General features: G+C 41.0%; 1 protein-coding gene across 5 annotated transcripts in view; it reads right to left on the bottom strand.

The window, feature by feature from the left end:
- Positions 1–16,658, bottom strand: part of SDCCAG8 (SHH signaling and ciliogenesis regulator SDCCAG8) — a 154,854-nt gene that overhangs the window by 132,303 nt on the left and 5,893 nt on the right. For all 5 annotated transcript variants that reach the window (XM_084622214.1, XM_084622215.1, XM_084622218.1 and 2 more), the window contains 5 exons: positions 9,110–9,262; positions 8,919–9,004; positions 1,954–2,067; positions 469–594; positions 103–243 (listed from right to left, as the gene is read on the bottom strand). In XM_084622214.1, coding sequence (XP_084478340.1) covers positions 103–243; positions 469–594; positions 1,954–2,067; positions 8,919–9,004; positions 9,110–9,262 — 620 coding nt within the window. The remainder of the gene's footprint in view (positions 1–102; positions 244–468; positions 595–1,953; positions 2,068–8,918; positions 9,005–9,109; positions 9,263–16,658) is intronic.

Here is a 16,658-nt window from a genome sequence, read left to right as displayed (position 1 = left end):
AAACTCTCAAGAAATTAATCCTAAAAAATGCCACCAAGAAAGAGAAGTGCTAAAATCTTTAGCCATGATATGACACCGCAAAGAAATTATTTCAATACCAACCAATTCTAACTGCCATTTTTCTGTTTCTGCAGTGGCTGTTGTGGCCAAAACCTGTTCTTTATTATGTGATGGTGAGGACTTCACAGGTTGACATAAATAAGAGTCATCACCTCCTACAGTCCAGGAGTTCCAAGCATTTGCCTGAAATACAATGGTAATGCTTCAGAATTTAATCACAATAGCTGTTTAAGTAAAAATATTAACTACTGCGAATGTTATATAATGTTAGAATCTCTAATCCAGCATTTTTCAAATTTTCATAAAGGTTTGCCTAAGGTTTAGTTTGAGAACAGAGTGACAGTTTGGACAGTTTTTATTTCAAATGAACCAGTTTACCGACCCTTAATAAAAAAATATCAAACTTACTGAAGCATCCAAAAGAGTTTGTTCTCTCAACGTCTGCTCTACAGTTAGAGATTTCATTTCCTCGTGGAGTTTCTCATTTTCCAGCACAACTACTCGTATCCGATCTTTCATCCCAGACAACTCCTCCTAGGAAACCGAATACAAATACTGTACATAGACAACTCCTAGATACAGCTATGACTATTTAAATACATCTTGATGTCACAAGCAGAGTTGCATAAATAACTGATTTTTTTTATTTGCTTGCAGTTCCAAAAAATTGAAAAAGATTCAGTTTGGGTTGAACCAAAATACTTTTTCAGATCAAACAAAATGTTTCACTCAGCCCAAAATGAACAGCTTCAGGTATTTTTAATAACAGCAAAGGAAATGAATGGCTACAGTCACAAGAAACAGAGGAGGCAGCAACGTCCCCTCTTATATCTAATAGCCCAGTGGTGAGGGTTCTCACCTGAGACATGGAAAACCCAGGTTTGAATTGCTGCTCTGGAGCAGGGATTTGAGCCGAGGTTACTTCTTTCCAGGTGAGTAAACTAACCACCAGGCTATGGGGCTATTCTGGGGTGAGCCTCTCTCAATCTCTCCTGTCGAAGCTGTTCTACTTGGTTTAAACACTGATATATTAATTGGAGCAGAGACTGGAACCAAGGTGTCCCAGGCGAGTTCCCTAACCACTGGCCTATCGTCTCTCTCTCACTCTCTCTCTGACCCAATGACTATTCAAACATTTTGTACAAAGTGGGGATTTTAACTTGAGTCAATTCCCAACCACCACCTGCACATCTGTTTTTGTGAATGTGGCCTAAATCTCCTGGTGAATGTAGCCCACCCAAAATTGAAATATTTTGTTTTGATAATTTTAAAAAACTGTGTTTGTTTTGACATTTCTAATTTTTTTTTTAAAAAACCATTTTGGCCAAAACCAAAAAAATAATAATCACCAGTTGCACCAATTCAACACAAATTTGTGAAATGTTTTGGTTGTTCCAAATTTGCCTTTTTCAGTAACAAAAAGTTTCATGTAAAATTTTTGCATATACTGTATATTCATGCATATATATTTCTTAAGATATTAGCAAAAGACTTGTTCTTTTTTAACCCTGTCATAGGCATAATAAGCATGTTTGATAATAGTCTAATTTGCACCTTAATGCTGGTTACATGGTTATTTGAGTGGGAAAAGTTATACAACTGTTTCATTTAAATAAGTAGATACACCGTTGTCTATTTCAGACACATTTTATCAAGAAAAGAAGGCTCCTGATGAGATGGATTTTAAGAACTATACAGATGTGATGATGTATGTGAAGACACAGTACATTCTAACTGTATTTACTTCAATTTTGGCTTGTGTAGTATTTAGAATCTCAAGGTCTGAGCCTGTAAGCACTTTGCACATAGAACTCTTAATAAACTCAATGAAAATTCCATGAGCATGATACTTGTGGGATCTTAGGATCTTAATGGGTGAAGCAGGTTGCATACCTTGCAAAACTTCACTTCAGCTTCTAAGTGGTGAATGTACTGGGACTGATCATTAATGATCGGAACAAGATCACAAAGAGTAGGCAAATTCTGATCTGCAGCATTTGAAGTTCTCTGGGGGAAAAATAAGTAAATTAAGCATAATAAATATTTTATAATCAGAATTTTTCTCTTCTAATTTTTGTATCACAGAAAGTTGTTTCCACTCACAGAATTCTATTCATACTGAATTCATTTTTGCAAAGTGTTAAAAGAAAATACCTTGTACAAAAACTTTGATGTACTATTCATGCTATTGTAATAATATAGTGAAACCTATACCAGAGACCATCTTTATCAAAGGACTCAATGTCTTAAGAGAACCCTAAAATATCCCCAATTCTGTTCCATCTTTACAAAAGACCACTTCCACTGGGCAACCAATTTTTGACAGTCAACTGAGTGGTTGGTTAAGAGAGATATTAGGGCTGATCCACAACACACAGTATTCACGACAAGGAGAAACGATCACACACACACACAGTCACTCACTCACGTTCTGTCCAGTAGTGTACCAACACACTGTAGAATGATAAATATACGAACAAGTATTATATATATTATGCAGGTATCATAACAGCATGATAGTTACATTTGAGAAGTCCGCACAAAGTAGGTATTACATCTCTAACAGACTTTAAGGCCAGAAGAGACAACATGATCATCTAGTCTGACCTGCACATTGCAGGCCACAGAACTTCACCCACCCCCTTCTGTAAGTAGATCTCTAACCTCTGGCTCAATTTATGGAAGTCCTTAAATCATGGTTTAAAGACTTCAAGTTACAGAGAATTCACCATTTACACTTGTTTAAACCTGCAAGTGATTCATGCTGCAGAGGAAGGCAAAACCCCCACAGGGCCTCTGCCAATCTGACCCAGAAGAAAATTCCTTCCCACCCCAAATATGGCAATCCGTTAGACTCTGAGCATGTGGGCAAGACCCACCAGGCGGATACCTGAGAAAGAATGCTCTGTGGTAACTCAAAGCCCCCCGCATCTAGTGTCCCAACTCCAACTGTTGGGGATTTTTGCTCCTGGCAGTCGCCAATGGGCTACATACCATTTTTGGAAGTCCCATCATACCATCCCCTCCATAAGCTTATCAAGCTCAATCTTAAAGCCAGTTGGGGGGGGGGGGAGGCGGCGTTTTTTTTTATTATTATTTTTAACACACCCACTGTTCCCCTTGGAAGGTTGTTCTAGAACTTCACTCTTCTGATAAGAAACCTTCGCCTAGTTTCAAGCCTAAACTTGTTGATGGCCAATTTATAACCATTTGTTCTTGTGTCCACATTGGTGCTTATCTTAAATAACTCCTATCCCTCTGATGTATTTAGAGAGAGCAATCATATCTCCTCTCAGACTTCTGTTGGTTAGCCTAAACAAGCCAAGCTCATGAGAGAAGACTAAAAAAAGATAGGTTTTCCTTTCCTCGGATCATCCTAGTAGCCCTGCTCTGCACTTGTTCCAGTTTGAATTCATCTTTCTTAAACGTGGGAGACCAGAACTACACACAGTATTCCAAACGAGGTCTCACCAGTGCCTTGTAATGGTACAAATACTTCCTTGTCTCCACCGGAAATACCTCTCCTGATGCATCCTAGGGCTCCATTATTACATATGAATCTAATCTTACAGCACTTATTCTTAAGAGTACAATATAAATTAACTGAGAATGTAAAGAAATCTGTTCATCAAGCTAAGACTCAGGGGTCGGCAACCTTTCAGAAGTGGTGCGCCGAGTCTTCATTTATTCACTCTAATTTAAGGTTTCTCATGCCAGTAATACATTTTAACATTTTTAGAAGGTCTTTCTATAAGTCTTTAATATATAACTAAACTATTGTTGTATGTAAAGTAAATAAGGTTTTTAAAATGTTTAAGAAGCTTCATTTAAAATTAAATTAAAATGCAAAGCCCCCCAGACCGGTGCCAGGACCCGGGCAGTGAGAGAGCCACTGAAAATCAGCATGCATTCGATAGGTTGCCTACCCCTGAGCTAAGTTATGACGACTTTTAAAAGGCCTCTAAGTTTGGGGGTCGGTTTTTGTTTTTTTGGTGAGTAACCTTTCTTTAACTTCTCTAACAAATAAAATCCCAATTTCTGAGATTTAAAAATTGACACTCAAATTGTAACAAAATTTATGACAGGCTACTTATTAAAATATCACTGAACTGAAATATGCCATTGGTTTCAGAACTAACTTTCCTTACTCTTCTTTTCAAAAAGCCTAGATAATGAACTACTTTTTGTGAAAGTACAATAAATACCTTTGATTTGACAGCTGCATTTGCATCTCTGTAACAATGCACAACAAAGTGTTTGAAAATGGAAAAAAAAGGTTACTTACTTTCTCGTAACTGTTGTTCTTCCAGATGTGTTGTTCATGTCCATTCCACATTAGGTGTGCGCGCGCCACGTGCACGAGCATCAGAAACCTTTTCCCTTAGCGGCTCCCAGCAGGCCGGCGGGCCCCCGGAGTGGCACCACCGCGCCCCGCATATATACCCCCGCCGGCCCAACCCCCTCCAGTTCCTTCTTGCTGGCGACTCCAACAGAGGGGTAGGAGGGTGGGTGGTGGAATGGACGTGAACAACACATCTCGAAGAACAACAGTTACGAGAAAGTAAGTAACCGTTTTTTCTTCGAGTGCTTGTTCACGTCCATTCCACATTAGGTGAATTACAAGCTTACCTCTGGAAGAGAGTAGGAGTCACGGAACAACTGCTCGGAGGACCGCTCTGCCAACTGCCACGTCCTCTCAGGCCTGCTGGTTGACCGCATAGTGGATTGTGAAGGTGTGCACTGATGACCAGGTGGCTGCTCTGCAGATCTCCTGGATCAGGACCTGTGCCAGGAACACCGTGGAAGTCGTCTGCGCCCTGGTTGAGTGGGCCGTGACCGCTGGGGCCAGAACACCTGTGAGCTCATAGCAAGCCCAGATGCAGCTTGTAATCCAAGACAAAATCCGCTGCGCCGGCACTGGGAGGCCTTGTAACCTCTCGGTCACAGCCACAAACAGCTGTGCGGATTTGCGAAAGGGCTTGGTGCGCTCCAAATAGAATGCCAGCACTCGACACACATCCAAGGTGTGCAAGCTGTGGTGACTTGGGTCCGTATGGGGTTTCAGGAAGAACACCAGCAGACAAATGTCCTGGCCCAGATGGAATTGGGACACCACCTTAGGGAGGAATTTGGTGTGCGGCCAGAGCTGCACCTTGTCCTTGTGAAATACTGTGTACGGTGGCTCAGAGGTGAGGGCCCTCAGTTCGGACACCCTTCTGGCCGAGGTAATGGCAACCAGAAAAGCCACCTTCCAGGAAAGGTGGAGGAGAGAACAGGTAGCGAGCGGCTCAAAAGGGGTCCCATGAGTTTAGAAAGGACCAGGTTAAGGTTCCATGAAGGGACTTGGGGGCGGGAGTACAGGAACACCCTCTCCAACCCTTTAAGGAACTGCTCCACCACTGGGTGGGAAAACACCAAGCCCCCCTGAGAACCCTGGATGGAAGGCGGAGATGGCTGCCAGGTGCACTCTGAGTGAGGACGAAGCTAGCCCTTGCTGCTTGAGGTGCAGGAGGTACGCCAGAATGGCCTGCACCGGGGCCTGGCCCGGCCGCACCTGTTGGGGTTCACATGAGAACCTTTTCCACTTGGCCATATAGGCTGCACAGGAAGGGAGCACTGGCTCTCAAGGGCGTTTAGCCACAGATCCTCCACGCCGTCAGGTGCAGTGACTGCAGGTTGGGGTGGAGAAGCCGCCCGCCGTCCTGCATGGATACTGTTGCCTCCGGCACTGTCTGGCGTCGGTGAGGGGAGCGGGACCGCTGCATCGAGTAACTTGCCCTGGACGGGGCCCCTTGGTGCTCCTGATAGGCCCAGAAGGGCCAATGGCCTGGCGGCCCCCATTAAAGTTGCCAGCTCCCCTGAGGGTCCCTGCTGTCCAGGCCCCGGTGAGATTAGCTATAGCGGCCAGAGCCGGCACCGGACTGCGGCGATGCCGATTGCGAAGGCCATGGCGGTACTAACTATCTGCACCGGCGGGAGAATGAGTGGCTCCTGGCTGAGCGGGACTGGGACCAGTATTCCCTGGACCGGGACCGCCTGCAGGAAACCTCTGGTGCAGACCGTCTCAACTCCTCCTAGTGCTGGTCTCTGGGCGGTGCCGGAGAGCGGTGTGCCCTTCCTGGCTTCTTTGCATTGACCCGCTGCCGGTGCCGCAACCTCCTTCTGGGCCGTTAGCAAGTGTGAGTCTGCGGAATCAGAGCTCGACTGGGACCAACTCCAGGAGCAGTGCTGGGACGGTGTCTTCGAGCGGCACACCATTGCCAGCTTACCCCTCGACAGCGCCCGAGGCATGGGTGCTGGAGGGTTCTCCCCATATGGGAGATGGCTCGCCACTGACAGCTCAATGAGGTCCTTTGCGGCCTCAAAAGGTGCCAGGCGTAGAGGACTGATCCATTAGGCCCTCGAGCCCATCATCCGCACTGAGCTCACTTAGGTCTGGGCTCGGTGGGGCTTTGCCGCTGGGACCACCTGTGTCAGCACCGGTACCGTGGCCTTCCCGCTCTTGTCGGTGATCGGTGCCTTGGGAGGCGCCAGTCTCCTGTGTGGGGAATGACCACGCCTTCCTTTAGGCTGCGCCGGTGGTCGCACCAGGGAGGACGATTGGTGCCGGGGCCTAGCCTGGCGTTCCAGGGCCGACAGTTTACAGTGCTTCGCCGGTGCCGGGTCTCCCAATGGCTCTGGGGCACTACGCATGGAGGAAGCCTGAGCTGGCGTCAGGCACTCCGGGCCCAGAGACTGCAATGAGGCCTCCATCAACAGTTGCTTTAGGCGAAAGTCTCTTTCTTTCCTTGTCCTTGGCTTGAACGCCTTGCAAATCCTACACCTTTCAGTTTGATGTCCGTCCCCAAGGCAAAGTAGACACGAGTCGTGGGGGTCACTAACTGGCATAGGTTTGCGGCACGTGGCGCAAGCCTTGGAGCCGTGGGCCTGCGGCGTGGCCCGGGGCCAGTGCTGGAGGCCTCCAAGCCCCTAATCACTTAAGTGTTCACAATCTATATGTAAACGAACTGCTAACAGCTACTCTAAAGGCTAAGGGACTGCTGTTCTACCAGAGAGAGAGAGAGAGGTTGTTCCAACACCGCCACGGACGGTAAGAAGGAACTGGAGGGGGTCAGGCCAGTGGGGGTATACATGCGGGGCGCAGTGGCACCACTCGGGGGGGGCCCACTGGCCCGACGGGAGCCGCTAAGGGAAAAAGTTGCCCATGCTCTTGCACGCAGCGCGCGCACGCCAAATGTGGAATGGACGTGAACAAGCACTCGAAGAAGAACTATCTACATTTTAATCATTTTCTTCATTACATGAAAAATAGTACTAACATCTAACATGAGAAACTTTAACAGGAATTCAATGCAGCAAAAAAAGGGATTCACTAAAAGGGAAGGATGAGCTACAGATTTTCTAAAAGCACACCAATTCAATCTAATTTTATTCAGTGAATAATTTGACTTTCTTCCAAAATCATCATCTCCTTTGACAGAGGGAAGAAAAGACAACTGAAAATATTAATATTTCTGATAAAACTGTCATTATCAGTGAAACTTCTTTATTAAGAACATTTCTCGTGTCTTTTGACAGGACTAATACATATTATTAAGCAATGTGTTTGCATTTTTTAAGATAACCTTACTTAATACAGCAAAATTCCTATTTATTTTTATGAACACTGTGCCACATAAGCTGGGGAGCAGATTAAAATACTGAGCTCACAACAAGAAGTTTGACTAAAACTAATATGAAATACCAAGACTTTTATGTGAGAGAAATAAAATGAAACTAAAAGTCATTGAAACATTATCCATGTTTTTAAATATTGAAAGTAATTGTGTGTAAATATAGTGGTTAGGAAAGGTACCAGGCTAAAGACTGAAGTTCTTTATTTATCCACAACGCAGTGGCAAGCAACAGGCAGCATTTGTGCAAGATTCAACACATTATCCTATCACCATGCCTCAATCCTGACAGAGAGAGATCACTTCCAGGAGTGAATGGGTTTTTTTTTATTATTTTGACTGTTTAGCATGCATAAGGTTAGGGTAGTCACTGGAGGCTGTCAGAGGGTAGAACTGTCACCAAATTCATTTAATCTTTGATACTGAACAAGCATCAGATAGTAATAACTGATTTGAACGGGCCCCATAGAGGTGAAAGGCTTTCCATATATCCCAGTGCAGAGTGCAGTTCCACTTCAAGAGGGATGGATGTGAGGAGATTCCACAGGGCATGATCTTCCTACACCAAAAAGCTCATTTCCACAGCAAACCTCTTTTGTGTCCCTAAGCAGCAGAATTTTAGTGCAGAGCTATCGAGTTTGCTGTTACACGGATCAAAGAGCAATTGTACAAAAGGCAAAGGGTACACCACCATCAGAACCTCAAGGGTGCAGTAAGTAGCCAAAAAGGAAAGTAGGATCCCTTCATCACCAGCCCTTATGGAACCATCCTCACTGGCAAAACACTCTACGCAGACTTCACTTCCAAAACAAAGAGCTAACTTCCGGTGGAGAAAGGAGCAGCCAAGATGAGGGAGCCAATACACACATGGGTGCCATCTGTACTGCCGAGGGGATGTGAAGGCCTGGATTCCATAGGAAGAGATTTGTGGCTCTTCTACTGTGGTCACAATAAATTAATAGCTCCTATAGTGCTTTTCCTATCTTTAGTTCTCAAAGAGATTTACAAAGGAGAATTACTCACAAATACTCACTCTCTCTCTACTGAGAAGTAGCCAACACCCCCCATAGGATGATTAGGGAGATTTGGGGCCTCTTATTCTTCATGGATAGCAGATAACATGCCTGTTGGGACAAGTTATTACTCATTCAAAGTTACATGAAGAAACTAGGAGTAAATACATACTGAGGATGACATCTTCCTCCTCCTTGATGGAGATACTTCACTTTCTAGTCCTCCTTGCTCTCGCAATAAAGCTTTAAGCTGATTAACTAAGAAACAAAATTAAACTACTGATTAACAATCAGACTTGATGGAAATCATACAATAATTTTGCTCTGCAGTTCTGAGACTAACTGCCCCAGAATATCATTTACCTGCATGACTGTGTTGCAGTTCCTGCCAGGCTGTTTCCCCACTCTCATCATTACTTGCGGAGGACTGCTCAAATGCAACTTCACTTTCTCCCACTGTGGGATCTTCTTCCCCCAAGGCATATTTCAGCTGATGGATACTTTTACTAGCACGGTCTGCGAACAATAGCATGTATTAGCCATCAAAAACAAAGAGTCTTTCCTTTCTGATGAAAAAGCAACTCAAATCTAGATTAATTTACAGAACCAGTATTTTAACTCTGTACAAAGATAGTAGGGTGAAATATATTCAGCCTTTGCCTGAATTAAGGATTTAACCTCATTTCTACCTTTGGTGAGTAGCTACCAGGAACTGCTTGACAGACAGGCAGAGCCACTGTAAACCACAATTTACAGTAGTACAGTTTATCTGTTTTAAGCAGACATTAACCACACTAGTACAAATGGCAATGTACCTATCCACAATAGGGGGCTACACTGGTGCAGATACACCAGTGTTTGGCTACTGACTGAAATCCCCAGGGTAGAAAAGGCCTCAGTTACTAATTATGGACTTGAATCTGCAAACACTTACTACCATGAACAACCTCATTGAGTTCAACAAGACCGTTCATAGTCTTAAGAGCTACGCTGGATACAATGTGCAGGATCAGTCCCTAAGTAGAGTGTTGGGGATTCTAATGACAGCCACAAGATAAAGCATTATTCAACAGAACTGTTAAAAATTATCTTAAAGCTCAGCAAACTGGTTTGTCGATTTACAATGGCAATTAAATAAAAGTATCAAAGGAGTTCTGAACAGACTTGAAAGTTAACTAAGAACAGATATTTCCACTAAGTGCTTGGGAAGAAATGGGAAAACAATTTCTAATATTTTATAAAGTCATTCCAGAATGAACCAAAATCCAATTACACAATTGTGACACAATAAATATGTTCCTTTCATTTTCAATGTACCTTTTTAGTACAATGACTATACTTTTTTTTTTTTTTTTTTTTTTGCGCTAAGCTGGCCTTGTTTGAGAGCCAAGTCTCTTTAACTTGGCCAAAAACGTGAAGACGACATGACTGGAATAGATGTCCTGTTATCTAGTACTGACAACTTCAGGACTACTTCTTAACCCTACAATAAATGTTTTCAGATAACCTCAAGGCAATTTCAAAAATATGGTCTTCTGTGTTTTCAAGGCCTTTAAATATCACCTAGACTTTTTTTTTATTATGAAATTTCTTTTTCAACTGTTCGACAGGTTTAGAATGGTTATTGAAATCTTTACATTCCGCTGTATAATAATAAAAATATAATTACCAATAGTACCTTAGCTCTGTTCAGGGTGGATAAAAATCAATGATTTTTTTTTATTTAAATTGGATTTTTTTGATAAAATGCTTTTTGAGGAACAAACCTATCTAAAAATAGTTTTAATTAAGATACATTATGGCTCAAAGATATGTCATCATGGAATAGGGATTATAAATTCTAGTTCTATAGTATGAGACAATATAATTTGTGTAATGTTTAAGAAAAGTTTTGTAAATGAGTTCCAATAGTTCAAGGATTAGGGACCCAATTTTATGGGGTTCCACAAGCTCCTATATAGATTTAGGTTAGTCTTTTTATCTACTCAATGGGACCCAGTGCTCGGTCTAGAAGATACCATCAGAGATGCTTAGTTTTGCGGTTCTCAAACTGTGGATTTATGTCTCCAGAGATAACATGCTTGTTAACAGCAAAACTGTTTTTAAATAAATAAATACATACATACATACATAGAGGTGAAAAACAACAGACCTCAGCTCTATTGTCCATGTACACAGAGTTAATCCCTTGCCTCTCTCTAAAAGTGCAAAGTTTCAAAAAGTTCAATGAATAGAAGATTGTTGGGGGAGGAACAGATCTGGACAAGGAGAAAAAGCCTGGAAATAATTGTGAGACGTGAGGGACATATGCTTGTTTTGTTAAAATATAATAGGTTTGCTGTTGAAGAAAAAAATCCAAAATACTTAACACTGTTGTTTTAGTTAAATAAAACAATTTAAATGTCCGTCCGGTGATGTTCTCCTCCTAATACAGTACGGCAAGAAAATCCTCCAAATATTAATGATTAACGTGTTGGAGATAGTTCACCTCCCAACGACTTCATAAATATCTGCTTCAATTACCTTTGGTAAATGAAATAACTAAACAATCATTCATTTTCTGATATAGCTGTAAAACTAATCTGAAAAGTTTTCAAAATAAATCACTGTTTAAAAAAGTATAGTGTGTACCTTCTAAAAATGAAAACCTCCATCTATCTCTGAGTTGTGAAGAATATGTATTAAAGTTATAACAACCAACAAGAATGCACTTTTATGCAGAAAACCAAGATTACACTGAGTCTTCCTGACCAGCGATTTAAATCAAATCCACCCTGTCTCTGTTTAATGTATTCTTTTGTTTGGTAATGGTAATGGCTACTAGTGGTCATTAAAGAAACCGAGAGCACTGTTTATACCTATAGAACTGTCAGCCCATGAGGTCCTGAACAAATTTCAATTCAAGCAGTTACATGCTGCTTATTTTAATTCTTCGGACATTTTCAATAGGATAGAATTTTTCATCTTCATTTCTGCTGCTAAACTGATGTACACTATGGCTGTAAATAAGATCAGCTGCTGCAATTCAGTTGATGGGGATGTTACTTCTCCATGACTATTACCTACTTTACAAAATTGTTTGCAAAGTCCTTTGAGATTTTCAAAGACATACAGAACTGCAAAATATCTCCAAACTCTATTTATACCTCATTCAAACCAGGTGAAGTGATGTGTCTTTTTCCACTGCAACTTTCAAAAATACCAAACTGTGTAACTGATCCCGCAAGTGGTCCCACTGAAATCAGTTTAGTTCCATGTGGAAGGAAGCATCTACCCGTGCAGAGCAGCTTGCAGGATCAGAGCTTGCAACTGAACAGCAGATTAGGTGCTGTTTCACAGACTGAATATATATCCATAATGGGTCTATCATCTTTTAGTAGATGAGAATCCAAGTCCTTTCACTTAACCTATTTCTCAGACGTTTGCAAATGTTATATTACTACTAATACTGTGGGATTCTAGTCATTCATCATTCAGGAACTTAAGACATTTTTCTAGATTTCTTTGGGAAAGTAATAATATACTTGTGGGGGGGGATATGTCTGAATAAAGACTGGGAGTGGTTGGGTCATCACAAAAACTAAACCTAATTTCCCTAATACTAATTTTCCCCTACTGTTACTCACACCTTCTTGTCAACTGTCTGAAATGGGCCACTCTCATTATCACTTCAAAAGTTATTTTTCCTCCCTTGGTATCCTGCTGTCAATTGAATTGTCTCGTTAGACTGACCTCACGCTTGGTAAGGCAATTCACATCGTTTCATATATTTATACCTGGTCCTGTATTTTCCACTCCATGCATCTGATGAAGTGGGTTCTAGCCCATGAAAGCTTATGCCCAAATAAATGTGTTAGTCTCTAAGGTTCTACAAGGACTCCTTGTTGTTTTTGTAAAAGATGTATTTGGGATAAAAATAAATAAAAATGAAAATAATAAAAATAATAAAAATAAAAATAAAATAAATAAAAATGTTGCAGCCCGACCTTACCCAAGCCATTGTCATATGGCTTCATTTTAGTAAAGCAGGATGAAATTTAAAGGTGGACGTGCCTCTGACAGCCATTATTTTTATAGAGTGAAACTACTAGCCTGATAGGAAGAGGGAAGGAGCAGAGATAAACACTTGACCCTGTCCGCAACAAACACAAGTATATGAGTGCCTCAGGTAGAGTTTGATCCTGTTAACATTCAAGTGTAGAGTATGTCTCTTCAGAAAGTTAGATTTATTGTTGAAGAAATAAAACACACAAATAAACTATTGTGTCCCAATCAGGTGATCAAAGCGAAAGATCAGCCTCGGAAAGCTAGAAAAAGGAAACATATGCAAAAAGAGTTTAGGAATGAAAGATGAAAATCTGTTTGGGGTATTAATGCTGCTTTAGTTAAAAATGAAACCCACAGATGTATTACCACTCTCCACCCCCTAAAAAAATTGCACAAAAACCTAGGGATTTGCATCATCGGAAAAGTTTTAATTGTTATTGCTTCTTATTTTACCATGGAAATGAGGGTATGTCTACACTGCAATTTAACCCTAGGTTCAGACTCAAGCCTAACGCCCTTTCGGTCTACACATAAATCATGCTAACCCAGGGCTTGGACCCAGGATCCTGTGAGGTTGCAGAGTCCAAGCCAGAGTCAAGCTGTGACCCAGTTAAAACAACTAGTCTGGAACTCAGGAGATCACGGTTTAGTTGCTGGCTCTGTTATAGACTATGTGGTCTTAGGCAAGCAATTTAGGAAATATCACCCCCCTTTTACAGCTGGGAAACTAAAGCAGAAAGACTTTCTCCTACCATTTGTCTGCCTTGTCTATTTAGATTGTAAGATCTTTTGGACAGTCTCTTACCATGAGTTTGCACAGTGCCTACTACTTAAATAGTCTAAGAAAGTGATCCAGGGATCCTTCAAGCAGCCTGTATTCTCATTTAGCGCTCCGCTCACCCCTCGCCCAATCAATTCACTGACACTTTGGCAGGAATGCAAGAAAGTATTTCTACCAATTTTCTCACACATCGCGCCAAATTAAAACGGTGACGCGAGACTAGTAGTTAGAAGCCTCTGTAATCATTCTTCAGACATTTTATGAGTGGCTAACATAGTTAATAACTCCAGAAATTGCTTCACATCCAGGAATGTAAGTTCACATCTGTTCACCTTGCTTTCTCTAAATTTACCATTGGTTTGGGGGTGATTCAGTCTGTCTATTGTATTGTGTATGGCGGACTCGGATTTTAAGTTCCATGGGACAGGAAGCATCCTGCATTGGCACCCAGTGAAATGAATGAGATAGTTCACACCTCAGAGCTATTGTTTCAAGCTCTCTACAAGCATCTCTATCCATTACTCATTTCACATTTTGAAAGTTTTCCTCACAACCATAATAAATAGAGGTTTTTTTGTTTTGTCTTTATTTATTTATTTATTTAATGGCTCTGCACAGGGCTATCCACATGTTTTTGGCTAGTCTTTTTTGCCACCCAGGAGGCAGGGTGGGAGGAGCAGCATACCCAATTTTCTAGGGCTCTGGAGTAATGCAGGCTTTAGAAACAATAGGGTTGTAACAGACATTTCCATGCCAGAGTTTCTTAAACAATTGATGAGTTCCAAGTTACAGTGACTGTTTCCATACATGAAAAGCTTGAGAGCCTGGCAAACTGAGAACTAGAGGCTAGACTGAATGACTCCAATTGGAACCCTAAAAGGGTATAATTAGATAACAACATGGAGATGAAGAGCTAATTGAAGACATTAGGGTCACAAGATACATGTCATGGAGTAGGATTAGATAAATTTCCACTGCTTCTGCCAAAGTAGAATCGTTTTTTAAATCTGAATGAAACAGAAAACTTCTGTGGAGGGCAAATTAGGTATTTGAGCTACTACTTAACATAATAGGGTAATTTTGTATTGTAATTCAAAATAATATTAGTTTTGTGCCTAATCCTACAAAAGTTTATTCACCCCGTTTGTCATGTCAGTGGGACTAACTGTATGAGACATCAATGAGACTACTCCTCTAATTAAGGCTTACAGAATCTAGCCCTCAGTAAAAATCTCCTGAATGATGTGGTAAAACTGCTTGTATGCAGTACTGTAATTTTCATGTATAAAATTTGAGTGTCCTTTATTCTTCCGTTTTTATACTATAAACAACATGAAAAAGCAATCTGAACATATGTTTCTGGTGCATAAGATTATGTTGATACATCATTTTCTAATAGATGGTGCTGAAGATATGGGATGAGGCTGCTAGCAGAGGGACAAATTAAATCTAGTTAGATCAGAATTCCACCTAAATGATTCTTACAGTACAACTGTAAACTGGAATAAGACCTTCAAAAAAAAAATTACCTAACCAAATTAAAGCTCTTTGATTGTCGATGTTTATAGCAGCTCTGACAATGACGGAAAATGGCACAGAGGCTACCAAACATGACAATGCACATTACAAAAAATATGCAGCTGCCCCTTAAGGAACACAACCATTGTCTACCGATCAAATATCATAGTTGCAGAGCAACTGCCATAATGGGATAAACAAATGGTGCATCTAGTCCAGTATCTTACTGCAGACAGCAGCCAACACTGGATGTCTCAGAGAAAAGTATGTTATTTAGTATTTAAATGAGAGTCACACCCAGAAACCCTAATCAGAATCACACTGTGCACACATGTGAATACACACTTTCCCTGCTCCATAATACAACCAACCATGCAATTTTGGAATTATTTTAATTATTTATCTTCATAGCTATGCATAGAGCTTTAGACAGATAAGATTGACAGGGCCCAGCCGCAAGGAGTTTAAAGTTAAACAACATAGGAGAAAAGGTTTCCCACACACCAACTAACGATCAGTTTATGCCCTGAGATGTGAAGCTTGATTATCCTTGTAATTTTTTCCTAGCAAGTGCAAGTACAGAACATACTAAAGTCTCCCATTCTTCAAAAAAAATGTATTAAGGTTTCCTTTTCCAGAATACTACATTGATTATACTTTTGATATTTGGAGTAAACCTAATAAAAACGGTTTCAGAGTAGCAGCCATGTTAGTCTGTATTCGCAAAAAGAACAGTACTTGTGGCACCTTAGAGACTAACAAATTTATTTGAGCATAAGCTTTCGTGAGCTACAGCTCACTTCATCGGATGGAAATAAATGTGTTAGTCTCTAAGGTGCCACAAGTACTCCTAATAAAAACGATTATTCTTGGGCACCTTTTAATATTGGAATTTTATTGCATCAGTGTAAACAATAAAATATTTGGTGCTGTAGAGATATTTTACTGATGTTCTCAACTTGTTAATAAAAAAAGAAAGTTAAAGGTTGGAGTCAGCAACCTGTGAAGCAAAATATGATGCTGAAGAGCTTACTATAATTCAAGGGTATGGTGATCAACTTTGATAAAAAAAAATTACTGGGATAACAATTAGCTGTTGAAGTGAAAAAAGAGAGAAAGTAATGAGCAATGTTTGCCATGCCTAAACAAGAGAGAGGTTTTTCAGATGTTGAACAAGAATCTTAAAGGCCCTCCTCTATAATGAGGCGCTGAAGCCACCACATTCATGAACTCAGATATACCACAAGTGTTCTTTGAGGACTAGTGGAGATGCAAAGCAAAAGAATCACTTACCACAATAAAGACAAAGTTAAAGGGTGAGCTGCCCAAAAGACATAGAACACAGTTTAAGATAATAGTACAATGACAGAGGAAGTGATAATTTAAGAGGAAATAGTTGCTAAGCACACAATTTGAGGGAAAATAAGAACCACGTTCATACTAAATGGGTATATATTACTATGATAAAAACTGAGGTAAAAGGCCTAGACTGAATAGCTTTTTACAGGAAAATTGCTGGCAGTTATTGGCTATAAATACAAAGGAGGGCCCCACTTTACACAGACA

This window comes from Lepidochelys olivacea, assembly GCF_965140295.1.
Source record: "Lepidochelys olivacea isolate rLepOli2 genome assembly, chromosome: 3".
Lineage (NCBI taxonomy): Eukaryota > Metazoa > Chordata > Testudines > Cheloniidae > Lepidochelys > Lepidochelys olivacea.
The sequence above is the reverse complement of the archived record's forward strand: the minus strand, read 5'-3'. Positions and strand labels throughout refer to the sequence as shown.